This window comes from Panicum virgatum, chromosome 3N (assembly GCF_016808335.1).
Source record: "Panicum virgatum strain AP13 chromosome 3N, P.virgatum_v5, whole genome shotgun sequence".
NCBI lineage: Eukaryota > Viridiplantae > Streptophyta > Magnoliopsida > Poales > Poaceae > Panicum > Panicum virgatum.
Window position 1 is genome coordinate 14,406,800 of NC_053147.1, and position 27,540 is coordinate 14,434,339.

At 44.9% G+C, this 27,540-nt stretch overlaps 2 protein-coding genes across 3 annotated transcripts; both read right to left on the bottom strand.

The window, feature by feature from the left end:
* Positions 1-2,129: 2,129 nt before the first annotated feature.
* LOC120664500 (serine carboxypeptidase-like 50) lies at positions 2,130-3,742 on the bottom strand. The gene has a single exon (XM_039943756.1). It carries the CDS (start codon positions 3,594-3,596, stop codon positions 2,283-2,285), a length of 1,314 nt encoding a protein of 437 aa, XP_039799690.1. The 5' UTR covers positions 3,597-3,742; the 3' UTR covers positions 2,130-2,282.
* Positions 3,743-5,142: 1,400 nt separating this feature from the next.
* LOC120664501 (G-rich sequence factor 1-like) lies at positions 5,143-7,681 on the bottom strand. Of its 2 annotated transcripts, none has more exons than XM_039943758.1 (2): positions 7,473-7,681; positions 5,143-6,191 (listed from the first exon to the last, which is right to left on the bottom strand). In XM_039943758.1, exon 2 carries the CDS (start codon positions 6,148-6,150, stop codon positions 5,395-5,397), a length of 756 nt encoding a protein of 251 aa, XP_039799692.1. In that variant the 5' UTR covers positions 6,151-6,191; positions 7,473-7,681; the 3' UTR covers positions 5,143-5,394. The 2 variants fall into 2 exon arrangements, with proteins under 2 accessions (XP_039799692.1, XP_039799691.1); XM_039943757.1 differs by having other exon boundaries at positions 5,143-6,280; positions 7,473-7,664.
* Positions 7,682-27,540: the final 19,859 nt, after the last annotated feature.

Sequence of the window (27,540 nt, forward strand, 5' to 3'; positions counted from 1 at the left end):
AAACACCAATTCAGTTTAATCCAGCCTAATAGATTAATTTAGCCTAAAGCACATACTAGGCTGGTGGGGGCGTGGAGACCGAGTGTGGTGCGGAGATGGAGAAAAAGATAGAACAAAACGGTATTTTTATGTATGTAATGGTGGGTAATATCCCTCAACTCTAAAAGCTCTAGATTTTGGTGGAGCACCCTTAAGGAGCCCAAAAAATGGTAGAGTGGAGCTGGTTGTTCATGGAGTGAAGCTGCTTGTCATTTTTTACTGGGAATTTGTGGAATGGAGCTATTTTTTAGGAGTGAAGCTATCTCAAATAATTCTTAAAATAAGTTTTATTTTTCTCAGAGAATATTAATAATATATATATTTAAAATAAACTTCTATTTTATTTTATTTTATTTAGAAAGTAAAATAAAATATTTTAGAATAATATTTGTTGTTTAAGGCATAATAAAATGTTCTGGAATTCCACAATATTTAATTTTGTTTAGGAGCAAAGTAAAAGTATCAAAACAATATTATAGATTTTCTATTTCTATTTTTCTTATAAAGAACTAAGGCCTTGTTGGGCGGAGTTTTCATGGATCCATGTATTTCATGGAGTTTGGTATGTGTAGCTCTAGAAATCCATGGATTAGTTGAACAATTTTATTCTTGATGTGAAGTAAATAAGAAGAGTAAATTGCACCCACTATACAATAACTTGTCAGGTGGGTGCAAATTGGTCCAACAACTTGTAAAATGTTCAATTTAGTGCAATAACTTGACAGGTGGATGCAGATTGGTCCAACAACTTGTAAAATGCCCAACTTAATGCAATAACTTGGCAAATAGCTGGATTCACAGTCCAAACATTACATGGCAATGTAACTAACGCAAAGTCTCAATAAAGAGTATATTCATGTTGGGACAAATTATTAAGTATTATTTGACCATTGATTTTTGTGTTGTGCCTGTGTGGCAATTTTTTTGGCCAGGATGAAAACCCTCACTGCTTAGAAAATTAATGTTATGTCTTTACATTAATTATTTTTATATAGTGATTTAAAACTATTTAATTTGACATTCAATATTAAAAAAATTCACCCTCACTATTTACGATATGTTTGATTATATGCACTGTTAAACTAAAAAAGCCAATACATTGATACAAACTATTGATACCTTTTAGGAGCTTGGTACATATATTTTTAAAGCCTCATATATTCGTTAGAAAGGAAAAAATGAGCTAAATAAATAGAAATAAACATGAGCATTGTTGAATACATGAGCAGAAGCGCAGAAGAAACCTAAGGTTTCAAGGTCTCTCTTATCAAATTTAGTGTTTGAGTGATGCTTATGGTGTAATTCTAAAATTTGTTTGCATTTGAACTAATAAAAAATTATACATAATTGAAAAGCAACAACCGGATCACCATCAATAATTTCTATTTATAAAATTTAAGAATTATTGATGTTCATCTACTTTGCTTAATATGTTATTGTTGTAATAGTGGTTAAATAATATATTATTTTAAATAAAAACATAATTAATTTATTCTGAGAATAAAATTATTGGTGTCCATTGCGACACAAAAATCTACGGTCAAATAGTACATTTCAACATGAATATACTCTTTATTGTGACATGACATTAGCAAATATATTGTCGCGTAATGTTTGGATTGTGAATGCACCAATTTACCAAGTTATTGTACTAAATTAAGCATTTTCTAAGTTGTTGGATCAATCTGCACCCAGCTATCAAGTTATTGTACTAAATTGAGCACTTTATAAGTTGTTGGACTAATTTGTACCCACCTGCCAAGTTGTTGTATGACGGGTGCAATTTACTCAAATAAGAATATTTAAAACTATTTAAACTTATAATAATGGTAAGCACAATGGATCCTAATAGTACTGTAGCAAGGGATAAGGCGAGGGGAAGAGAATACTCCAACCGAGAGCTTAACTAGAGATGGAAGAGGTAGTAATGCCAGTTCCCCACTGGTACTAGTTGTGGTTTGATCACTTGAAAATGGACTGACTATTGTGCCAAATTCCCACACTTGAAACTCGAGGCTTTCTTTTCTGATTCGAAGCTTTGCGTGTAGAGGCAGCTAGGTTCAAGCTGATTTCAGTATCAGGGAGAGCGCTTGATTCAAAAGTTTATTTTTCAATCAGAAAGTATATTTTCTATTCCAATTAGCATTATTACTCAGTGATACAAATATCATCATTGGTGCATAGTCGTGAGCTGCGAGCCTGCGACAAACTCGTTCGCGCGGGCAGGCATCAGGTGGCGCTCCTCATGCCGCCGCCACGACGCAACCGCGGCGCCCGAACGGCCCCCGCTGCAGCACCCAGTCCTCGATCATCTCCTGCGCGGCGCGGCCGTTGTCCGCCGGCACCAGGTGCCCGGCCCCGTACACCACCACGTGCGAGAGCGCGCCGGAGCGCTGCACGTACCCCGCGAGGTCCCCGTCGCGCGTCCGCCACACGGCGCGGTCGGCGTCGAGGAAGGCGGCCAGCCCGTCCCAGCGCACCTCGCCGAGCCACGCCTCCGTGGACACGACGCCGTCCCTGAGGTCGCGGATGCCCTGGTACAGCAGCACGCGCGTGCGCCGCAGCAGCGACTCCACCTGCGGCACCACGCTCCTCATCACGTCCGCGTGCATCGCCGCGCCCACCGCGTCGCTGCACTCCTCCCACGCCGCGTCCCCGCGCGCGCCCAGCGCCGCCTTGGCCTCCGGCCGGTTCAGGAACGCGCCCACGGGGTCCGTCCGGTACGGCCGCTGCTTCGCCGCGTCGTACAGCGTGGCCAGGCCGGTCATGTTCTGCAGCCGCGACAGCACCCGGCCCCGCGCGTCCGCCGCCTCGCGCCACCGCTCCGCGCGCGTCAGCGCCACCGCCTCCGCCTGCAGCGCCTCCAGCTCCCGCTTCTGCCGCGCGTTGATGAGGCCCGAGAAGTAGGCCGCGTCCGCGTGCGTGGCCACCTGCGCGACGGGGTGCGTGAGCCCGTTGCCGATGGCCACGCCGCGGAGGTTGACCCGAAGCGCCTCCGGCAGCGTCGGGTTCACGTCCAGGATGTGCGCCCCCGCCGCGGGGACGTACTTGCCGGCGTAGCTCTCGCCGGTGATGAAGAACGGCCGCGCGCGGAAGCTGGGCTCCAGGGCGAGGAACGACTGCAGCGCGGCAAGGATGTGCGCGGCGACGACGGACTGGTTGGTGGGGATGTCGGCGGGGGACAGCGCGGTGCTGAAGCCCGTGCCGAGCGGGCTGTCGATGAAGAGGAGCCCGAAGCGGCGGTTCCACGCGAAGGGGTTGCGCGAGAGGGAGACGGTGTCGGGGCTGACGAAGTAGGGGCCGAGCTCGAAGAAGTTGCCGATGAGGCCGGAGCAGCCAGGCCCGCCCTGCAGCCAGAGGAGGAGCGGCGTGGAGGCCGGCGCGGCTAGCGGTTGGGTGGCCTCGTAGAAGGCGAAGAAGAGCGAGGCGTTGGCGGGCGAGATTGGGAGGTAGCCCGATTTCGTCGGCAGGGCTTCCGTGGGGAATACCACTGCCGCGGCTGAGAGTGGGATGGCGACGAGGAGGAGGACGAGGGCAGGGAGCGGTGGAGCAGCCATGGGATGGGGTTGCTGAAGCTGACCCAAGCTAGTCCGGTTGGGATTGGGATATCAGATTGCCAGTGAGCTTTTCTTGAAAAAAAGATTGTCAGTGTGTGTTCAGTGCGGATGGGGTCGGACAAGAGTCGTTGTACCCAACACAGTTTTGCACAAAAGTAGTTAGGGTGTGTTTAGATTATTTTGACAAAATTTTTGGAAAAAAATCTTATTAATTTGAAGTATTAATTTTTTGATTATGTCGAAGTCTGAGCTTACAGCATATTCCTCCTCCCTCTCTCTTTTTCTTTCTTCTCCACCCCAATACAACTAGTTATAATATTTGCTCTTAGTTCTTCCACATTTAAACGGCCCCCTATATACAGGCTGGCTATGAGAAAAGCAATGCTCAAGCCTGAATGGCAACAAGAGGAACAGACAGAACATCAGTACATTTATTCCTTCAAAAAATAATCATGCAGCCCATCCCTGTGCAAGAATCATGCAACTGTGGGCAGCTTTTTTTCAACTAAGCCGGCCGTGCAGCCGATAGAAAATTTCGTCCGTTGGTTTTACCCAGCACTGCTGAAGAGAGCCGTATGAACGTCTTTTAACCCTTGATTCGCAAGTTTTTCAAAATATAACCGCAAAATTCTTTTTAATTTGGAAGATTTCTTCTTCTTTTCTCGATTTCTCTTGTTTTTTCTTTGTCTGAGCGAACCATGTTACCCGTAACCAATTGGATTCCATCCTCTTTGATGTCGTCATCCTCCTCCAGCCGCGCGGCCGCCAGGAGCTCGAGTGCTCGACCCTGCCCCCGCCAGTTCCGCCGCCATGGCTAGCTTCTCCTCTCACGCGCAGGCTCTCTGCTGCCACCGCGCCGCGATGGCCGGGAAGAGCTGCGCTGGCACCACGGCGCGCGCCGTGCACGGGTTCCTGCCGGAGTCCGAGGAGGACGCTGAGGACGAGGCGCGGGTCAGGAGCGCACGCCGGCTCCTACCACTTGGTTATGCGGCAGCGCCGATCTTGTCGGCCGCGGATCTTGCCATGGAGCGAGTGCTGGAGGTCGAAGAGGGACGGCGGAGGAGGTCAGCCGGAGTGAGGCGAGTGAGAGGGCGTCACGCCAGCGATTGGGAAGAGATGAAGAGGATAATGTCAGGGGCAAATTTGTCCATTCCCCTAACCTGTAAAATAAATCGAAAAGAAAAGGAGAAGAAATCTCCGAATCGTCCTTGAAAGGCTAGCAAATTAGGAGTTAAAAGATGTGAAGGCAAGCGAATTCAAAATTTATCTGTGGACTCGAGAACATACGGACGTTACCGTCTGGGTGAATCCTGGAACTGGCGCCGAAGCAGCAACACGTATCATTTTCCACCCTTTTTCTTTCGCCGAAGCAGCATGACATTGCTAGTACTCGAAAGTCTTATAAGCCTAGCATGTAGTATCTGATCTAACCTCGTTCTCATACAATGCAGCAGCAGCAGCAAAATCACCACCAGCTTATGGTGGCATGGTAAGCTCATCAAACAATTTAAAGGCGACAACCGAATTCCATCCAATCCCCAGCATCAACAAGAGAAACAGGACATGTATAGAACTCAAACGAAGCAAAATCCATGAATGATTTATGCCATACAAGTGCAACCAACAGAGGATGACAGTTACATTTTGGTTCACATAAAATAAGTCACCGCACAAGCAGTAGTAACATGACGAAACTGACTAGCACAACCTAACGGCGACACAGTAAGCATTCAGAGTGAAAGCTCAACTCAAACACAACTGCTGATACAACCAGAGAGCATCCACCAAAGTAATTTCTTCATTGCCTGCCTCGAGATTTCGCCCTGCTGGCCTCCTCTGGGGTTGATGGGAACAGCTCCACATATCTTGTCCCGATGGTCATCTTATCCTTGCACATAGCCGTCTTTGCAACTTCAGCTGTGGGAAACTCTACAAAGGCTTCACCGGTAGCCTTCCCATCAGAGCGGTACGCAATATGCACATTCTCCTCTGTCAGCTCATATTCCAGGAAGAACTTGATGATGTCCTCGGTGGTGGCAGAGTAGGGAAGCCCACGTAGCTTCAGCACCTCAGTGTACTCCATGCTGCCTTTGTCTTCAGCCGGCTTCTTCGGCCTTGGAGGTGGTGGGGAGCGGCGGTACTCAGGCTCGAAGCACCCACCTTGGTTCACTTCGTTGGCTATTGCACAGTAGTACTCCTGCTTCTTGCATCTGAACACCTCAACATATCTCCGGCCCATGTTCTGCCTGTTGCGATGCAGTGCAAATTCTGCTGGCATGGATCCCGTGAATACCACAAAAGCCTCACCAGTAAAGCGGCCATTCTTGTTAACCAGGAGGCAATCCAGAATTTCCAGCCCCGCAAAGAACTTGCAGATGTCAACTTCATTGCAATCAAAAGGGAGTCCTCGCAGCCGGACACCTGGAAAGTTTTGGATGCCAGTGCTAACCCCCGCACCAGCTAAGTTGCTGTTGAAGGGCTGGTAGAAGCCACCGCTGGCACCACCAGCGTTGCTGCCCATAGCCCCAAAATAGGGAGGGCCTGGTTCCATCATCCTGGCCCTCTTTGAGACATCCAATGGACTCCCTGCGTTCACTGCGAAGTAGGGATTCGATTCCATCATCATTCGTGGCCTCTTTGATCCCTCGTACCCATCCGAAACCCCCCAGCCTCCCATCATTGCCCTTCAGATAATCGAGAGTCCCAAAAAGAGAAAAGAAAAGGAGAATAACCCCCCATCTCTCAATCCCGATTTCATCAAATAATAACCCGAATATAAAGATAACTGTGTAGAAAGGAAATACTTCCTCCATTTTTAAATATATGACATTTACATTGTCCTAAACGTCATCTATTTAAAAATGCAGGAAATAGAGCAGACAGCAAGGATAACATGTAATAAACAAGAAAATTTTAGCCAAAACACAAATAAAGTAAACGTCAAGCAATTTATGGCTATGACCGGAATTTCTCTGAACATTTTAATGGCTTGTTGCACTGGAGCTATAATTATGACTCAGGCTAAATTTCCTATGACCATATTTGATTGCTTTACATACAGTACACAAGACCACATGGACAAAATTTTCAGTTTACATTAACAAAGAGGTGAAATATATCCCCTCGAAGAAATTTGATGGAACAAAGCTGAATTCTCTAGAAGTTGATATCGTGTGTTTGATGACAATTGGACAGGATAGTTAGAATTTAGATTTAAGGACAAATCTATTTCAGATACCACAACCTAGCACAGAGTCACAACAGGGGCAAAATTATTAAAGAACCACCCTATCCCGATTCATATTGTAAAGGAATCAAATCAAATATAGCTAACATAATCAACAGCACACAGAAAACTTATTCGGCACAGAATCGCACTGGACTATTTCAGTGCCCAATAATTTCCCACGGTTGCTAAGAGGGTGCACGAAATTAACATCCCAAAATCCCGTAAAGCATTTCCCACGGCTTGCTAAGAGGGTTCACGAAATTAACAGCCCCAAATCCAGTAAAGCACCTGGCATCTTAGTCGACGAATAGCACGCGGCATCAATTTGTTCCCTGTCAGCAGCGGATTTATCGTGGGCCACGGGGGTTTCAGATGAACCCCCAACAATCCCGCCAGATAAACCCAATCTAATCCCTATTAACCAATCCGGATCAACAACCCTAACCAATTCGGGACGAACTAGATGGATTGTTCCGGCTTTCGGGGAACAAATCATCACTAGGACTCAGGGGAACGCATCAGGGAGCAGATTCTGCGGCGGAATAAGCGAGCAATCACCGCAATCAGGCTACGGCATCGTAACCAGCAAAAGGGGAATAAACTCACGGGGCAGAAGGGGTAGTGGCGTAGATGCGGCCAGAGCATACCTGGATCTGGACGGCGGCGTGTTCATCTGGATCGGCCGGCGGCCGGCTCGATGGCGGAGGAGAGGGCGCCGGGTCGCGGTCCGGAGAGGGGAGACTCCGTCTCGGGCGGCTAGGGTTAGGGTACTGGGGGAAAACCGGAGATGGCGACGAGGACGAGGACCCTTTCAGTCGGCATGGGCTGGGGGCGTTTTATTAGGCTTTTCTTTGACTATTAAGTTTTATTAGGCTTTCAGGGCCCAGGGAAAATCGAAGGCGTGCACCACACGCACACGACGCGGAGTCGCGGACTGGCCGGCTGAGTATGAGGTGGGCTGACCAGGAAGTACATGCGTGGTGTTGGGCTTGCGGGCGGCCCCAGGCACAAGCAGAGCGGCCTATACGTAGGAGTAGTAATGGATAATGGTCATAATGGTCTCTTTACAATTCAATAAGATTTTTTAAATTTTTAGTTCAAAATTATATAAAATTAAAGTCCGATCTTTTGATTTTCTAGTTCAAAATATTGGACCCTTTACCACCCCTATCTATACCAACGCAAACAGTACCAAGGGTTACGGTTGCCGGAGCCCGGAGGCGACCGCCATTCATTTCCCCAGGGGAAAAGAAAAAAGAAATCTAGATCATCTGGGCGCAGGTTGGCACGGCGGCTCCTTACCGCCGGCGTGGCTCCTTGCAGAAACTTGGTAGAGTGTTCCCTGGCCCTGCCACGCATCCGATTGCACTTGGCTTGGCAGACGGCGCCGTCGTCGCGGCCAGATCCCGGCGACAGCTGACGGTGGAGAGTGGATAAAATGGCCAGGCACCCGATTACGGTAAGTCAGCCAAGCACGGAGTCATAGTCACACATATCGGGCAGGTATCACGGATTCTTTTCTCAAGTTTTTAGGGCGTGTATTCCGTGTCTACGAAGGACTCCGAACAGAGTCCCATTAGTCGAGTCATCATCCATCGAGAGTCCATCGCACGTATAAGTTAGGGTAGCCAATCCCGTGTACTGCATCGTCTACAGATAGGTAAACGGATAGGCTACGCTAGCATCACTATCACATATACCCAAAATACTTGCGAGTAGAAGATCATAGATCGTTACCACTACACGCGCAGCGCAGCGGAAGAAGTCGCGCGTCGATGTAGAGGAAGTAGTCGATCACGTCCCACAAACCGAGCTCCTCGTACTTGATCCCAGCAGCCGATCAGCGCAGCAGTCGCAGCAGCGTCTCCACGGAGTCCACACGTACGGGGATGAAACGCCGGGCGTCGGTGTGTTAGCACCGCACGCACGGCATGGGCGGCGGCCGAGAGAGAGGGAGGGGCGGCGGCTAGGAGGTGGCGCGGCTCACAGGGTCTCGCCCCCTAGCCCCTCCCTCGTATATATAGGGCGTACTAATGGGCTTCTATCTCATAGGCCCATTAGTAATCCTAATTCCTCTTGGATCAATATCCTCTTGGGTCTTTAAATCGTATTGTGATGATGGGCTCTCGAGCATATCACCAACAAAATCATCAGCCTACCTAATAAGTCTTTGTTACTAATTTCTTTGTGCAAGCACGCACTTGCGCCATGGGATTGAAGACTGCCAACAGGAGAAAGAGGAAGAGGGTTCAGCAGCAGACTGTCTCCGAGCTGTTGGATGAGATTGTCTTGGAGATGGGTTGTTTGGTTCCAGGGACTTTTTAGTATTTAGAAGTATTAAATAAAAGTTAATTATAAAACTAACTGCATAACTCTGGGGCTAAATTGCGAGACGAATGTAATGAGGTATATTAATCTATGATTAGCCGATGGTTACTGTAGCATCAATGTAGCAAATTATGAATTAATTAGGCTCATTAGATTCGTCTCGCGAAAAAGCATTCAGATGTCAAAAAAACATTTATAAATAGATTTTATTTAATACTATAAAATAGTAAGATTCTTTTTGATGTGATAGGGGTTCCAAACATAGCCTTAATCCGGCTGCCTGTGGCATCCCTCAGCAGAAACAGCAGCAGGACCCGACCTCGTTCCTCATCACCCCCCAGGTCTTGCTGGAGCCCGGCACGATAGAGGACTCTTTTGCGAAGCCTTTCTCGACCAACGTCCGCTTCTACCGGTGGAATTTACGACGAGGAAGCAGCAGCACGGCAAGCCTCCTCTATAGGAGGCACTTCCCGGCCGGTGAATTCGGGCCGGTGTCCGAGCTGGCTCACTGCGACGGCCTGGTGTTGCTCCCCACCAACACCAAGACCTACGTCTTCAACCCGGCCATGAAGGATGCCATCGCGCTGCCGTAGAGCCGGCGCAACAGGCTGCCGCATGATAAGTGGTGCCTTCCGGTTGGCTTTGGCTTGGATCCTTCCACCGGCAGATATAAGGTTGCACGCTCTTTCTATCGATGCAGTAGACTAGTAGTGGCTATGATCCGACGGGAATGGTCCTTGCAATGGGGATGGAGGTCTTCACCATCGGCGCTGGAGATGGCTCCTGGAGGGAAACCTCGGCAGATCCACCCTACCCTGTGTTTAGGGCGCAGACCGGCAAGCACTATGAGGGGCATCTTTTCTATTTCATCAACAAGAACAACCAGCGTCAGCCCCCGCAAGGGCGAGGCTTACTCCGTTTCAGCCTTCAGGATGAAACTTTTGGTGTCACTCCCTTTCCTTCCAACATGGACCCTACGCTGGAAGACCACGATATCCATGTGAATGAGCTTGACGGCGAGCTGTCCGTTTCTTACCTTTCCGAGCATTCGCGACAAGTTGTGATCTGGATGACAAGAGATGTTCTGAATCCAAAACGGGATTGCCGTTGCGTGATCAATGGCCTAGACGAGTGCTTCCCAGTGGCCTCTCTTAGCAGCAAGGCCTCGCTCGCTGGCGATGGGATTCTTTTCCGGTATGGTAATTGGCTCTTCCGTAATGATTTAACAGGTCGCGGGATAAGAGAAGATGAAATATTTGATGTGAATGATCTAAGATACCTTGGGCCCGGCGAAGACACCTTGGGGCGTGCATGGGAAATTGTGTGCTGGTACGACGTTATTTCTTACACGGAAAGCCTTGTTCCAATTACTCAGAAAAGGCCAGCTCAGAGTTCATGCCCACCATCATCTTCAGAAGTTCAGCTGTAGAGCATCTCTATCAGGAATGGCCCTCCACTTGTAGAAACTACTTTAAGCTGTTCCTGCTGTTGTGAACTTGTAAATCTTCAGTTGTAACAGTACAATCAATTAGTTTAGTTCATTATTTTCGGTGCCAACTAATCTTCAGTTGTAAGAGCATCAATTAGTTTAGCCAATTATGCTCAAGTTAATTTGCTTGAGGATCGAAAAAATAATATGTTTGCCAGCCACCAAAGCTGCATTAATAAAAAGGGAAAAGTCTGTTTTTCAATCCTGAACTATCACGATAGTCCGATTTTGGCCCTTGAACTACGAAACCGGACATCCTACACCTCCAACTAACGAAACCGTTTGAAATTTCCAAATTTCTGGAATTTCGCACCTCTCTCAATTAAATAATAAAGAAAGCATAGTTAATATTGTCTAAAAATCATGATATTTTTTGGAAGGTAGATCAAAAGACAAGGAATCTATTTTGGCTAGATGTGCTACAATAGACATAAAGGAATTTGAATTATAAAATTTTAAAAATAGGTAGAATTCAAAATTCCTTGAATTTTTAGGTCAGCTAAACCTATGATAAAAATGCATTAAAAATATGATAATTCATAATTTTTTATTTATTTTAGTTAGGTACTTTTTATTGGCCCAAGTTCTATAGAAAATTCATAAATTAAAATTTGAGGAATCAAATTTGATTCAAATTTGAGCATTGCGAAGGAATTCAAAAACTTTCATAAAAACTTGGGCCAATAAAAAATACCTTATTAAACTAAATAAAAAATTATGAATTATCATATTTTTATTTCATTTTTATCAAAGGTTTAGCTAACCCAAAAATTCAAGAAATTTTGAATTCTACCCATTTTTAAAATTTTATAATTCAAATTTCATTATGTTTAATGTATCACATATAGCCAAAATAAATTCCTTGTCTTTTTATCTACCTCCCAAAAAAATATCATGATTTTTAGACAATATTAACTATGCTTTCTTTCTTATTTAATTGAGAGATGTGTGAAATCGCAGAAATTCGAAAATGTTACTGTAGCAAAACCGCCCTCAAAACAGCTTGCTACAGTACTCGAGGGGTGATTCGGACGGTTTTGTCAGTTCGAGGGCCTAGGTTACCCGGTTTCGTAGTAGGAGGTTGAAAAACGGACTTCTTGACTAGTTCGAGGTTGTAAAATAGACTTATCCCTAATAAAAATAGCCAGGGCCTCGGGCCCGTGTCCGCGTGCATGGGCACCGGCGCGAACTGGTACACCAGCTCGTTGCCGATGCCATGCCATGGCGCACATGTTGATCCTCCGGCGCTCCGGCAGTGCAACGGGTCCGCTCTCTGATGCAAGGATGCGCGCTGCCGCCGTGCGAACGAACTTGCTGCCGTAGCCCTCGCCAGTGTGGAACCATAGTCAGCGGGGGAACGGGAACGCCCCTGCGTTCCATGTTCCGGGAACACCGTTCCGGGATGGGAATGCAGGAACATTTTCGTTCCTGCAGTGTAAAAATACATCCCAAGTTTGGGAACGCGGGAACATTTTCGTTCTGTTCCCTTTCCACGATCCATCATCTTGGAAACTTTAGTGACTATGTGTGGAACCACGGGCGTGCGCATAATGGCAAAGCTTGGTTCCGGCGAGAAGGAATGGAGTGCGGCGAGGACGTGGGGACGTTTTTTTTATTTTTAACTTTTTTTAATAATATTTTAAGTTTAACCCGTATTGGTTTTTATTTGCAGGGCGTAGCCCGTTTGGTCGCGCCAACCCACATGGCGCGACAGATAGCCTCTGTCGTGCCAGTGCATGTGGCGCGACAGGGTGGCCACGCTGGCAGCCCGAGCCAGCGCTGCGCAGCGTCGGCGATGACGTGGCCCTCCCTGTCGCGCCAGTGTGGCGCGACAGTGGCTTTCTGTCGCGCCATGAGGGCATGCGCGACAAGGCCAATGTACTGGGACGCCGGCACCTTCTCCCCCACCCTCCCTTTCCTTCGCTCGCTCCACCCCGACCACAGCGCGTCCAGGGTCGCCGCCGGCCGCCGCCACCCCCTAGATCCCCCCAAAATCAGATTTTTTGAGGGGAAAAAGTACGGGGAATCGTTCCCCACCCTTCCCCGAAGGTATTGCCCCTAATATCTCATCGTTTAACCGTGTGCATTAGTAGTTATTTGTGGTTTTTTATTAGGGTTAGGTTCTTGATATGAGAAATGGTGGTGTTGTTGATAGTTTTATCATGATTAGGATTTTAGATGATACTTAGATGGTACTCTGCTCTCGATTTGGACGTGAGGTAGTACGTGCATGCATCGATTAATATGATTTCTAGGATTGAGTAGTGGGGATGTTAATATGAGTTACATGTAATTTTATTCCATAGTTTTAGGAATGTACATATTATATTTTGAGCGCTGGTATATTGTGATTAATTAGTATATACTTTGTTTCCATAATTATTTTGTTTTTGTTTCCATAAGTTTTTTTTATTTCACATGGCAATTGAATTTATGTATCTGCAGTGCACATGGCAATGAGCGATGCCCGGTACAAGCTGTTTGGTGGTGGACAATACCCATCCGAGTGTGATGAGGATGCCCCAGTCCCTCATGCCCTTCCAGTTCCATTCTGTCGTTGTGAACCGGGCAATCAGCTGGCAGAGGTGAAGCAATCGAGGCATCCCAAGACGGCCGGTAGAGCATTCTACATATGCAAGTGGAATGATTCATTGAATCCTTGCCACTGCCTTTTCTTTCAGTGGATCGATGGTCCGGATAAGATTGATCCTAGAATTCGGTTGTTCCCTTATTATCGGCCAGAGTCGTGGGCGTACAATGAGTTTAGACGATGGGTCCCTCCCCCACTAAATCCACCACCTATGATAGAGGAAGAGAAGCAAGAAGCTGCTATATATCGTGTGAATAATCCTCCCAAATGTCATTGCGGTGTTCGTGCCAAACTTCAAAGGCCTAATATTGGTGTCCCTCCAAAGTTCACTTCCTTTTTTAGATGCTCGCTAAAGACTAGAGTAAGTGTCATATAGCGTAGCATTGATTCTTTAATTTTGCAGGAGTAGATGCTCGCTAATGTTATGTGTCATGCAGGATGGATGGCCGGCATGTGACTTCAATGAGTATATTTATGGTCCTAGATCTCATTGGCCGACAGAAGAGGAAGTGCGAGAATTTGAGAGTGGGAAGAAGCCATGGCCATGTACAACTACTCCTAGTCTTCGATGCAAGTGTGGTATTCTGGCCACAAAAGGTGTAGTTCATTCTGAGCTTGGCTACGGATATTACTGTGGCAATAGCTATGGAGAGTATTGGGTTCGTATATTAACGACAAAGTTGAAACTCCTTATGATTATGTCATTGTGCTAGTACTTGGTATATTAACATTTCTGAATGTTTGGCTCTTAATAATTTTTCAGGAGGGAAGGACATGTGATTGGGAGTGGTTCCAAGGCCGGTATGAGCTAATGTTGCAATTGGGCAGAACAAAAGAGCCTTGGAAATCTAGAGACACTATAAATAGAAAACTGAAGACAAGGAAGGATTACCAAGTTACTTTACCCCTTGAGTCATTTCTGTCAGGGACTGTACTCCAAGACCTACGGCGTGAGTATGGAAAGAAGGCAGCAGAAAAGGCAACTCTTGAGGATTGCATTGTTTATTGGAGGAGGAACCGAAGCAAGTACCCATGGCCCCTCACAGATAGGGAGCTTTTGGCAAATTATGAGAAGAAGAAGAAGGAGGAGGAGGAGATGGAGAGGCAGAGGTTAAGGGAGGAAAGAGCAAAGAAAGGTTTTACTGTTAATACAGAAGCTAAATACCCAAAGGGTTCTTGGGAAGAATATTTTTAGAAATTGGAGGCTAACAAGAGGATTGAAGAAATGGAAAAGATGGAGGATTTAGCTCAGGAGGCTCAGATGGAGGCAATGCAGGCCCTAGTTGCCGATCTGCCACACAAGGTGCCCAACGTTGAGAAGGATGTGTCATCCGCGAGCACGGAGGTTTTGGGTGTTAGAGGTACTCAAATGGAGGCAATGAAGTCAATTGTAGGAGACTTACCTGCCCAGGACAAATGGAAGAGTGTTTCTGAGCATGACCATGTTCCTGATGATGGAAATGATGACGAGTGGTAGGCAATGAATGCAGCGGAAGTAGAGGTCATAGTGTCCCAAATTGAGGTAAGAAAGGGGAAAGCTGTAGTCAAAGATGATGGAGATGATGATGATGGTTGGGGAGAGATTTTGATTGAAGGCGACTCTGATTAGCTTGTTTTATTTATACTTGTACGTACTCTATATATGATTGGACTATGTGTGTGACAGACTTTTTTTATTGCTGGACTATTTATGTGCTTTACCTATTCATGTGGTTGTCGTTTGTATATGAGACTTTATTTGTAGTTTCGAACATTGTATGGTTATGAAATTAGGAATTTATTTAGTTTGTATCGTGTGCAATTTAATGATGGGTCATCTCCATTATTAAACAACTATTTTAGATTACAGTCGCAACTACAGATGCATAAATTGTGGCATGAAGAGTGCCCAAGTTTGTTTGTTTTCAACCGATGGTATTATATATGAGTTAAGTATCATTGCAATAAATTTTTTTGGTTCTCCTGCTATTCTAGCTTTTGAAGCTTGAAAAATTGTAATAATTGAAGGATGTGTACGTTAAATCATAAAGGCCGGAAAATTCTATTATCTAAAAAAATTTCTTCTAATGCATCTTGACAGCTGTCCTGCCGCCAGTTATACCTTCCATGCATGTTCGAACGCCAAAGTTTAAAGCTATACTTTTGCATTGGTGCAGATATTTTTATCTTACACAATCTCTTTAGGGTTCGAACTTTGGTGACCAAGATTCCATTAGTACACATTGCAATATCTTGCCTTTCTTTTTCACACGTGTATCTGCCTTTAGTTTAAAAACTAGTTTGGTTGTCATCTTTTCAGGTTATAATTGATGCTCTCGTCAAAGATTGTGCAAGGCTATAATTGATTTCAAGCGCTAGCTTCTTAGTTCTCATATGTTGGAACTATGCTCCTCTATGCTAAGAAGTCATTTAAGAAGATGTATCCTGTTGCAAAGAATTATTTTGGAGGTTTTATCCAAGCACATTCATTTTCAGGTTATGTTCCAACTTTTGCTTTTTTAGATCATGTTGAAATGAAGGGCCGCTCTAAACCTCTAACTCACCCGGAATGCCGCAGCACCAGAAGCAAGCAGCAGCGAGAGGCAACAGCAAGGCCGAATTCTGTTCTTGTCGCGCCATTAGTAGTGGCGCGACCAAAGGGACCTGCCACGCCACCAAGTCAAAAATGCAGTCTCTACTGGGCTTGGGCACACAATGGCGCGACAAAGTAGGCTTGTCGCGCCAGTGGTGTTGGCGCGACAGATCCCTTCTGCCGCGCCATTCGGAGTGGCGCGACCAAAGGGACTTGCCACGGCACCAAGTCAAAAATGCAGTCCCTACTGGGCTTGGGCACACAATGGCGAGACAAAGTAGGCTTGTCGCGCCAGTGGTGTTGGCGCGACAGATCCCTTCTGCCGCGCCATTGTGTGCCCAAGCCCAGTAAGGACTGCATTTTTGACTTGGTGGCGTGGCAGATCCCTTTGGTCGCGCCACTCCGAATGGCGCGACAGAGTACGTTTGTAGCGCCACCCGGAATGGCGCGACAAGCATAGAATTCGGCCAGCCAACTCAGCTGCTGTGAGTGTGGCCGCCATTGCTGTGAGTGTTGTCGTGGTGACGATAAACTGAGGAAATTTCCTGCCAACAGAATTTCCTCATACGTTATAATCTAAGTTAGTGATTAATTAAAGTTGAAAATATGATGAGTCCTCGATTTGATTATAAGAAAGAATCTGCGATGTCTCCATTCTTTCTTTCTCTCATTCGCAAGAGACAAATACGTAGACACATACATAGAGAGACAAAAAGAGTGAGTGATAATGTCGATATTGTAGATTCTTTTTCGTAACAAAGTTCAAGGATATGGGAGTAATTGTGAATATGTAAGAAAACTGAAGAGAGTGACAAAAATAATTGTGAGACAGTGTATTTATTTTTAATACAAATTTTGTAGTATGAAATATTATACTCTTTTTTTTAGAGTTAGAAATATTTTATACCATGAATATATAAATGATCTCTTTGATTCTACGATTTCCTTATACTCTTTTGTACTTTTCATATATTCTGTTGTTCATAGCTTCCAATGGCGGCCAAGCGTACTGAAGAATGGCGCAACTCGAGTCCGGTTAAAATTGATGATGGTGGTTTGTCGTCTGACCAGAGCACCTCGTATGAGGAGGAGGTGGTAACACCGCCTAAGGAGAAGGCACACCGTACCGTAGAAGTGATGGCACTCGGCAACAGGTCAAAGTGATGGCACTCGGCACCCATATTTGCCCAGTGTTTTGGCCAAAACACTCGGCAAAGGGCAGCTTTGCCGAGTGTTTTAGCCAAAATACTCGGCAAAGCTTTCATATATTCAATTTTATTTTTGTTTTTAGTTTTAGCTCGTGCAAATCAAACACCTCACATGTCACACAAATCGCTCAAATATCACATATATCACACAAATGTCTCAAATATGACATATATCACCAAACAAATCCACATATCACATATATAGTACACAGATATCATCACAAGTCCACAAATCAAACTAAGTCCACCACCAAGCTCACAAGTATCACCAAACAAGTCCATAACAAATCACGTACTCAGTAGCATGGAAACCGATACTCTAAATGTACATGCATACAGATAAGGCAACAGAAATCCATCTCACAAGATATTTCCAGCAATTACATCGATATAAGATCCGGCAAAGCATCTTGCTTGCTACCGCGGCCTTGGTTTCCTCCTTCCAGCCGGGTACCATGACCACTACTTTCTCCTTCCCTTGGAGTATTGGCATAGTAGTTGATGGTGACGACGGGGTTGTTGTCGTGGTTGGCGCTGGAGAAGCAATCCGTGCCCCTAACAATCTGTGCCCATACACCCCATAGGCACCCCTGCTTGCATAGCACATCGTACCGTACGCTCTTGTCTGAATGAACCGCATTAAATGGACGATGATGACGCACTGCATAATCAGCTAACAAAAACTGCAACTCTGGAAGTGAATTGAACTTCATGCCCTTGCGAATCTCTGGACTGTCACTATCAATTACAGACTCGCTTTCAAAGACATATGAGTCACAAATTGCTCTATGGATCCTACTAAGATCCTTATCATTTGAAACCGCCAGGACTTCAACGTGGGCTAGCTTCATCATGCGCAACTCTTCAGCGGTATAACTAAATCGTGCCTCAGCATTATTAACAGCTCGACCCATTGCCCCATCCCTACACTCATCATCACCACTTATTTCCTCATGACTAGGGCTGGATCCGTCGCCGTCATCATTTTCCTGCTATGCTTGGGGCGCCCTAGCATTACCCTCCGGTTCTTCTTCCCCGGTGCCTTCATCATCGTCCTCATTATCACTACTATCGTATTCATTGTCCTATGAACCTAAAGAAATATCATCATCCTCTCCAGCACCCCTCTCATCCTCCTCCTCGAAGGTACCACTGTCGAAATGATCGCAAGCGACGGCCATATCATAATCCGCAACAAATTCACTAGGACAAGTGAGATTTGGGACATCTTCTACAACAGTTGACTCTTGAGTTATATTCTCAATACGAAATGAAACTTCATCTACTATCCCAACTGGTTCTTCTAATCTTGTTCTACGGGTTATTTCAACAACCACCTCTAAACAAACCACATTTGCACGAGCTACTATATCCTTGTACTTTCTCCAATGCATCTCAGATTCCAATGTCATCAAAACATAATGTGCTCTAGCTTTACCACAATCAAATCTACCTCTCATAGATATTTCATCAATTCCACATGAATGTTTTGAAACCACCCGGTCTACCAAATCCTTTAACAATGGAGGACTATCAAACAGTTCGATATCCTCTACCATATTCTCAAACTCTCCAGTTTCCTTAACCATACCACCATGAAAAACCAGAACTAATTCATCCATCTAAAACAAAATCGGAGTACCTTCATCACTTATACAAAGAAATGAACTACAAAAACAATTCTTCACGGTGCCTAGTATCCATGAGTGAAACACATATTAACATCCCCACTACTCAATCCAACTTTGACCGAATTCATAATATATTCACATATAGATGTCTCAAAATCTATACTACCAAATATATGTCTCAAAATATATTCCATAATAGATTCAATGAAACAAATTTGGTATTGTAGATGCTATTATATCTTTCCTATAAATTTGGTCAAAGTTAGATAAGTTTGATTTAGGGCAAACCTAATATGATGTGTAAAAAAATGGAGGGAGGATAAGTAAACAACCATCCATTATTAGCTAAGACTTTGGTAGATATTCTAATCTAATAACCCTACTTTTGCCTAGCAACCCTTGGATCTTGAAACAATATTACGAGTATTACATCACATGAGCTTGCACCTTATCCTAAGAACAACTACATGGATCTTGAACCAACCATGACAAGATGATCAGATTTTTACGAACCTGACTGCAAATTTAATAAGCTCAACTCCAAAGGAGTACAAGTAATTGTTTCTCTCTCAAAACTCTACTTGTCCTCATACTAGGATTTGGACTAGGTAGCAATGCTAATAGATGGTTGTGGTAACACCAATCTAGATGAACTACAAAAACAATTCTTCACGGTGCCTAGTATCCATGAGTGAAAGCCATATTAACATCCCCACTACTCAATCCTAGAAATCATATTAATCGATGCATGCACGTACTACCTCACGTCCAAATCGAGAGCAGAGTACCATCTACGCATCATCTAAAGCCCTAATCATGATAAAACTATCAACTACGACATGATTTTTCAAATCAACAACCAAACCCTAATCACCAAGAATCCCTAATATCTACAAATGTGCACGGTTAAAGGAGGAAAAAATGGGAGCAATACCTTCGGGGAAGGGTGGGGAACGTTTCCCCCAACTTTTCTCCCCCCAAAAGGCCGGATTTTGGGGGATCAGGGGGGGTGCGGCGGCCGGCGGCGACCCCTGGAAGAGCTCTGGTCGGGGAGGAGTGATGGAAAGAAAGGGAGGGTGGGGGAGAGGAGGCCGGCGCGGGCCCAGGACATTGGCCTTGTCGCGCCAGCCCGCATGGCGCGACAGGCTTGTCGCGCCAGTGCATGTGGCGCGACAGGGAGGGCCACGTCATCGCCATCGCGGCGCTGCACTGGCTCGGGCCGCCAGCGTGGCCACACTGTCGCGCCACATGCACTGGCGCGACAAAGGCTATCTGTCGCGCCATGCGGGATGGCGCGACCAAACGGGCTACGCTCTGCAAATAAAAACCAATACGGGTTAAACTTAAAATATTATTAAAAATGGTTAAAAATAAAAAAAATGGACGTGGGAGGGGATCAGGGTTTGGCTGTGGCCTGTGGGGTTGCTGTTCAGGGAGGGCGCGGCACTAAAACTGACGATGAGACGAGAGTGCCTGTCGTCGTCGATGATGAGCAGCCCAAAGGGGGGTTGGGCGTGCTAGGGAAGTTCAGGCCACGATGTCGGTGCCTAGGTAGAGTGAAGACCGAGATTCGGAAACAATGATGTGCGTACCGATCGCGTGGCAAACGGATGGACGGCGGCGCGCCGGCAAGCGAGGGATGAGTTGATCCAAGATTGGAGCTAATCTGCAAATAATAGTGGTTAAAATGCAAAAAATCCAGATTGCGATTAATATTCACGATCCAAAGTAGAGGGCAAATCCTAAAAATATAGGGTAAAATGTGAAAAATTTCGAATCGCGATCTAAACTGGGGGGTAAATGATAAATATAGGAGGCAAATGCAAAATCTTGTTCCCTTCTCCTTATCCGTGAGGCGGTGGTGGAACTGCAGCGTGCCATAGCTATGGCCAACACGGGCACTCTTCGCATCAAGCACCGTCCCCGATGTGTTAGCTACCGGTGTTTCCGCGGGAGACGAGAGAAGTAGTGGGACATGCTTACTAGGAAGGGTGGCGCGCTTCGCCGCGCCCGCTTCTGAGTCTTGGGCTCACGACGCAGGTCGCAGGTCTGTGTCAACTCGCTCTGTAGCTCTTCCATATTTATGAATCAGAAACTAATCGTGATGGAAGGCACGGGAGAATACAAATATACATGAGAAAGGATCCATACGTATATCAGAGAGGTTCTTGTGATTTAGGACATGCATATTGAATACAGATCACTTGAAATCATTGTGAAAATGATCTCCATCGAGCAGGTATTATAGTAGCCATACAGAGGATGGATAAATTAACCAAATTTTGTACAAAGAAAAGGCTAACTTCAGCTAGAGCAAACCATCAACTAACTTGGGCGATGAAGAATATGTCAATCTTGGTCTCATTAATTGGTCACATCTCACATGTTACCTGTGGAAACATAACACAACGCTGAGGTAATCATAGTGAGTGCTGCACTACCATAAGAATGAATTTTTCCGTGGTAAAAATGAGGGAAAAATATTTGTTGTACATGATGTTGTCAGTCAGCATGTAGGCAATGGACAAATGGATTCTAATGGGCCAACACCTTGAAACATCTCAAAGCATCGACATTGCAGGAAGGTAACCTACGCGCGCTCTTTGGCCAGGAAGTGTCATGGTAGAGGAAATGCTACAGTAAACCAATTAAATTTATCTAACCAAAATATACTGAACTTATGAGCAGACAACTTCAACAAATAGATCAGACAAAGAACAAACAAAGACTGTTGTCTATAGCTGAGATAATTCAATATATATATATCCCTTGTATAACTAATCAGTAAAGCTGAATTAGTAAATAGTTTTTTGCTGAATGTGTAACAGGGGAACATTGTCCATTGTGGTATTAGAACTATCTCTTCCTGGAAAAAAACACATGAGCATATTAACAGTATATTTCATCTACAGAACACAGAGCACGACAAACTCTAAAAAGCACACGTCAGAACAATCTTATCATCCATAAAATTAGCATGAAACCATGTGGAGAACAGACAGGTTAACAGATAAAATCCCTGAATCTCCATATAATTATCTGTCATTTCATAACTAAACCATTTCAGTTTGGTATAGTGTGAGGTAAGCAATGACAAAAGGCACCGATTTCTCTGCACTACCATTTCACTACTACCGCAAGTATGGGCATTGGGCAAAAGACACTAATTTCTTTGACCCTACAAATTTAAAACCACTGAACACCATGAAGTATTGTAAGACTGAGAAAAGGTAATGATGTGCAGTATCTCTGCTTTCGTCATCTTAGCCCTCATATAGCATCCTAGCAGCAAAAGGCAAACTGAAATAGATGGAAAAATAGAGGAAAGTAGTATTGGCATATAGCAACACATTAATTGATTAAATTGTTAGCTGAATCTGTGCATTAGGCCACCAAATCTGATCAGATAGTGGCATTATGAACCTTTTTGAAACCCAACCACAAAGGTAACATGAACTCTGATCCATGACATTGATGCATCCTGATCATTGAGTAACATGACTTTGTGCATGCAAAAAAAGGAGATGCACCTCAAGGGAAAAACAATTTAGTATTGTACTCAGCAAACAGCAAACTTAAGGAAATTTCAAGAGCTGGTTGCAATTAACACAATGGACTCTTATACTTATGTTTCATGAAGTCCCAAAAAGGTAAATATATTAGAGAAACCTGAGAGCCCAAGTACCACCTCTTGTTTAGTTACCTATAAAATCTTCTACACTAAAATACAATTAGAATGATAAAGAGGGGAACTTGACAGCATGAACCAGTGCAGGAACAAAATCAGATGGACTATACAACCTAGGCGCTGACTCAAGTAACCAACATGGGCAGAAAAAACAAATTTTCTGCAGGCAGAAAAACAATTTTTCTGCAGGTTCTACACAAGAAACATCAAGGTTCCATGGATACACTTTGTCAGTCTTGTCATGTCCCTCTAGAATTGCAGGAAGCCATGCCATCAAAACTAGTGAAGGATCTCCAACACTAAAGGCCACTAAACGGAAATTCATCTAAGTGAGTCAAGAGTTCTTAGAAAAATAAAAAAAAAATCAATCTGAGGCTATGATGCAGTTTCATACCATTCGAATCAAGAAGAGATGAGAACGGATGTTGTTGCTCATGGTCCCAGTGGATCCATCTGCAGCATCAACAACTTTGTTCACCCTGGCTGGCTCTCATGCTCTCTTGGATCTTCCAGGCCGTGGCCACGGTTGCATCGGCCACCCACCATGGCACGCACACCGCACGGCAGCACAGGTCCCAAGGATCTATCTGGCGGGTGGCCTAATGTCGCTTGACCACCAGCTTAGACAGAGTTGATGCATAAATCGGAGATAGGAGGGCGCCGACGGAGATGACGATGCACAGCTTCACAACAGAGACATGGCTATAGGAGAGAACGGTGTCAATGGGATTGGCGGTGGTGGATTCATCGGGAAAGGGCATGGGGACGGCAAGCGGTGCCGTGCACGGGAACAGGTAAAGGGAGGCGCAGAATTTGGGAGCAGTATGGAAGTCGGCCATGTCCGATTTGGATGTGGATGACAGGAGGATGGAGCGGTGGTAGAGAGATCAACAACGGGCTCAAGTGCTCAATGGAGGGGTCGAGGAATTGGGCAAGGCGGCATGCAGGAGGATGGAACTACGTGGGGAGCTACGGTAGACTTGATTTTTTTAAGAGGCAAGGTTGACTTCCATGGTCTACAGACACGCGGCAAGACCGCCATTAGAAACGGAGGACCGGTTTTTCGGTGCGTAAAGCAGATGCGATGGCCGACGTGTTGTAATTTTATTCGCCAAAAGATGCAGATGCCTCTGGAGGCCTCCGTTTCGTTGAGCGATATAGATTTACATATGCCTGTTAGATAACTAGGCAATTTTCAAAATATTTTAATTCTAAATATTATTAGCAATTTCATGGCATAAAAGAGTGATAATGTGTGAACAAAATATGTACTTGTGCTCATGTTATCCTCACTAATAAGCATGAATAAAATATTAAACCAGAATATGTTTAGAATGTACCCCAAGGCGGGACCAGTGCCGTAGGCACCGGGTGCGCCGTTACCAGCTGGAATAGACATTCTATGCGACTGGCCTTGCTTGATGTAGCCGAACGACGTCGATGCAGGAAGATGTTCGCAGTGCAGTCCCACGAACGGTCACCAGAAAGTAGACGAAGTAGTCGTTCACGCCGGGATGTAGACGAAGTAGTCATTCAGGGAGCGAGCAGTCACGTCAAGACGCTCCCCAAAAACTTGATTGCTCGTTATCCCGTGCAGGACCTTCAGCGAGCAGAGGTTCCAGAGGCCTGCTCTCGCTAGAGCTGTGCGCGCAGCGCTAGCGATGGGAATGGCAGAAAGCAGTAGAGGGAGAAGGGAGAGGTCTCCTAAGCAGGAGTACCTGAAACAAGTGCTTGTGGTGTGTGGATGAGTGGAGGAGAGGCTGGTTTATATAGACATGAAGGTGCCTCAGATTCAACGAACCTGGATGCTGTAATTGTCTTTGATGAGTGCAGTTACTGGTGAATCAGTTCCAACGGTCAAGGCCATGATTCTCCTGTCATCACTGTCACGTTTATTGTCTCTGAATGCATTCAACAACAAAAATGTTCTCATCTCAGCACGTCGCACTGCACCGCACGTCACATCCGGCCGGCCGGCCGCGCCACGCACATGCACCGCCCGTCCGGCCAGCCGCGACACGCCCACGGCCTCGGCCTCAGCCTGGCCCAGCGAGGCGAGCGAGCGCTCGTGCGTGTGGTTCACCGACCTCCTCTTACCGGTTTCACAAGTGGTGTACACAGGGTTCACCCTTTAAGTCGGTTGAGATCCTCCTCAAAACCCGATACGGTATTAAGCAATTGATTCCCTAGCATTTAATAGTGGGCTTTGAATTCTTTTAATGCATTGAATAGAATAAATGGGCCAAGCTCATAATTCCAACAATCCCCACCAAGAATTTCAAGCCACACTAGAAATGCTCTCATTCCCTCATTGATATACCAGTATTTGACAGAGACTGTTAAGTTGAACTTCCATCTAGGATAAAGGCTACACTTATTCACAATTGTACAATGGACTATGTCTTGAATTGCCAGTCTTTTGCAAACAAGTTTGACCAGAGCCCTACACTGGTACTAGGCTGCATAAGCATCCCCGCGGTTTGGAGCTTATAAGTCATACTCCAGGCCTTTCATGAGTTTCTAGAGAATACCCAGTTCTCATAGACTATGACCAGTAATCAGACTCATATATGTGTGTTTGTTTCAAAAAAACAACTCATTTGTTTTAAAGAAATCACCTGGAACACATTAAGGTATAGACCAACCTGCCATACAGATTAGAAGAGAAATGCACCTTATACACGGAATGAGCCTTTTTACAAAGGTTCTCTTCTCTCAGTCAGACTTTAGTTTGTTTCACCATCCTACTTCACGGGATCTCCGATCACATAGGACAGATTTCCACTATAGAATGGCTCACGTGGGTTTCAAGCCCAATTCCATAGATGCATTGTCTATTACATTCCGTGAAAGGCCCTTTGTAAACTGATCTGCCAGATTTTTAGCCGTCTGAACATATTCCAAGGCTATTACTCCAGAGTTTCTCAATTTTCTGACAAATTTCAACCGTCTTTTCACATGTCTTGATGACTTCATGTTATCCTTTGAACTGTTCACCTTGACAATCACCGTTTGATTGTCACAGTTCATTAGAATTGCCGGTATCGGTTTTTCAACTATCGGCAAGTCCATAAGGAGCTCACGAAGCCACTCGGCCTCAACAGTGGTGGTATCTAATGCTGTGAGTTTTGCTTCCATAGTTAACCTCGTTAAGATGGTCTGCTTGCAAGACTTCCAGGAAACAGTTCCACCACCAAGTGTAAACACATATCCACTTGTGGCCTTTATCTCATCAGCATCAGAAATCCAGTTTGAATCACTATACCCTTCTAGTACCCTAGGGTACCCGGTGTAGTGAATTCCATAGTTTATTGTGCCCCTTAGATAGCGCATTACTCTTTCAAGAGCCTTCCAATGATCATCTCCCGGGTTTGAAACAAACCGGCTCAGTTTGCTTACAACAATCGAGATGTCAGGTCTTGTTGCACTAGCTAAATACATCAATGACCCAATGATCTGAGAATATTTCAGCTGATCTCGCATTATCCTTTTGTTCTTCCTTAGAATTAAACTGGCATCATATGGTGTTGAGACAGGTTTATAGTCGCTATAACCAAAGCGACTTAACACCTTCTCCACATAGTGAGACTGTGTAAGAATCACCCCACCATTACTTTCTTTTACCAGCTTTATATTAAGGATAACATCAGCTTCTCCCAGATCCTTCATCTCAAAAGTTTGAGATAAAAAGTCTTTGACTTCCTTAATCACATTAAGGCTAGTGCCAAAGATCACTATGTCATCCACATACAAGCACAAAATCACTCATTCAGCCCCACCATAGCGATAGTACACACATTTGTTAGCTTCGTTCACAACAAAGCCAGCAGACGTCAAAGTTCTGTCGAACTTTTCATGCCACTGCTTAGGTGCTTGCTTGAGACCATATAAAGATTTCAACAACTTACAAACAATTTCTTCTTGACCCTTTGATACAACCTCATCTGGCTGATCTATATAGATCTCCTCTTCCAACTCTCCATTGAGGAAAGCCGTCTTAACGCCCATCTGATGAACGAGAAGACCATAAGAGGCTGCCAGGAAAAGTAACACTCGAATTGTGGTCAATCGGGCAACTGGTGAATAAGTGTCAAAGAAATCTTCTCCATCTTTTTAGGTATAACCCTTGGCCACAAGCCTAGCCTTATACTTTTCAATAGTACCATCTGGCCTAAGGTTTTTCTTGAATACCCACTTGCATCCGACTGGTTTACATCTATAAGGACGTTCAACGACCTCCCAGGTTCCATTAGACATAATAGAATATATCTCACTCCTCACTGCTTCCTTCCAATACTCAGCATCAGAAGATGAATATGTCTCTTCAATGGTTCTTGATGTATCATCCATGAGGTATACAATGAAATCATCACCAAAAGACTTTACAATCAGTTGTCTCTTGTTCTTTCTCGGAGCATCATTGTTATCCTCCTCAGAATTTTCCACAAGTGTAGGTTCATTGTGTTCTATCGGCTCAGAAGAGCTATCATTCTCGATGAACTCTTACCTAGATGAACTTGTTCCATCTCTCATGGGAAAAGTGTTTTAAAAAAATGTAGCATCTCTGGACTCCATTATAGTACCAGCATGCATGTCAGGTACTCCAGATTTCACTATTAAAAATCTATACCCAACGCTGTGAATAGCATAACCTAAAAAGACACAATCTACAGTTTTAGGTCTAAACTTACATTTCTTAGTTATTGGCACACTCATTTTTGCCAAACAACCCCATGTACGTAAGTATGAAAGTGTTGACCCTTTCTTCTCCCATTCCTCGAATGGTGTTATCTCTTCATTCTTTGTAGGAACACGGTTTAGGACATGACATGCAGTCAATATAGCCTCACCCCACTATTCCTTGGAAATTCCCACTGTATCTAATATGGCGTTAACCAAATCCGTTAGAGTGCGGTTCTTTCTTTCGGCAACCCCATTTGACTGAGGTGAATATGGAGGCATCCTCTCATGAATAATACCATGTTCCTCGCAGAATAAAGTGAATAAATTTGAGAAGTACTCGCCACCACGATCTGAACTAACTCTTTTGATCTTTCTCTCAAGTTGGTTTTCTACTTCAGCTTTATAGATTTTAAAGTAGTGTAAAGCTTCATCTTTTGACTTCAACAAATAGATGTAACAAAATCTAGTGCAGTCATCAATCAAAGTCATGAAATATCTTTTACCACCTTTTTTCAACACCCCATTC

Coding starts and splice junctions, on each gene's coding strand:
- LOC120664500 (XM_039943756.1), bottom strand. CDS start 3,596: ATGGCTGCTCCACCGCTCCCTGCCCTCGTCCTCCTCCTCGTCGCCATC.
- LOC120664501 (XM_039943757.1), bottom strand. CDS start 7,498: ATGAACACGCCGCCGTCCAGATCCAG. Junction 6,281..7,472: donor ACGCCGCCGTCCAGATCCAG/GTATGCTCTGGC, acceptor GATTATCTGAAG/GGCAATGATGGGAGGCTGGG.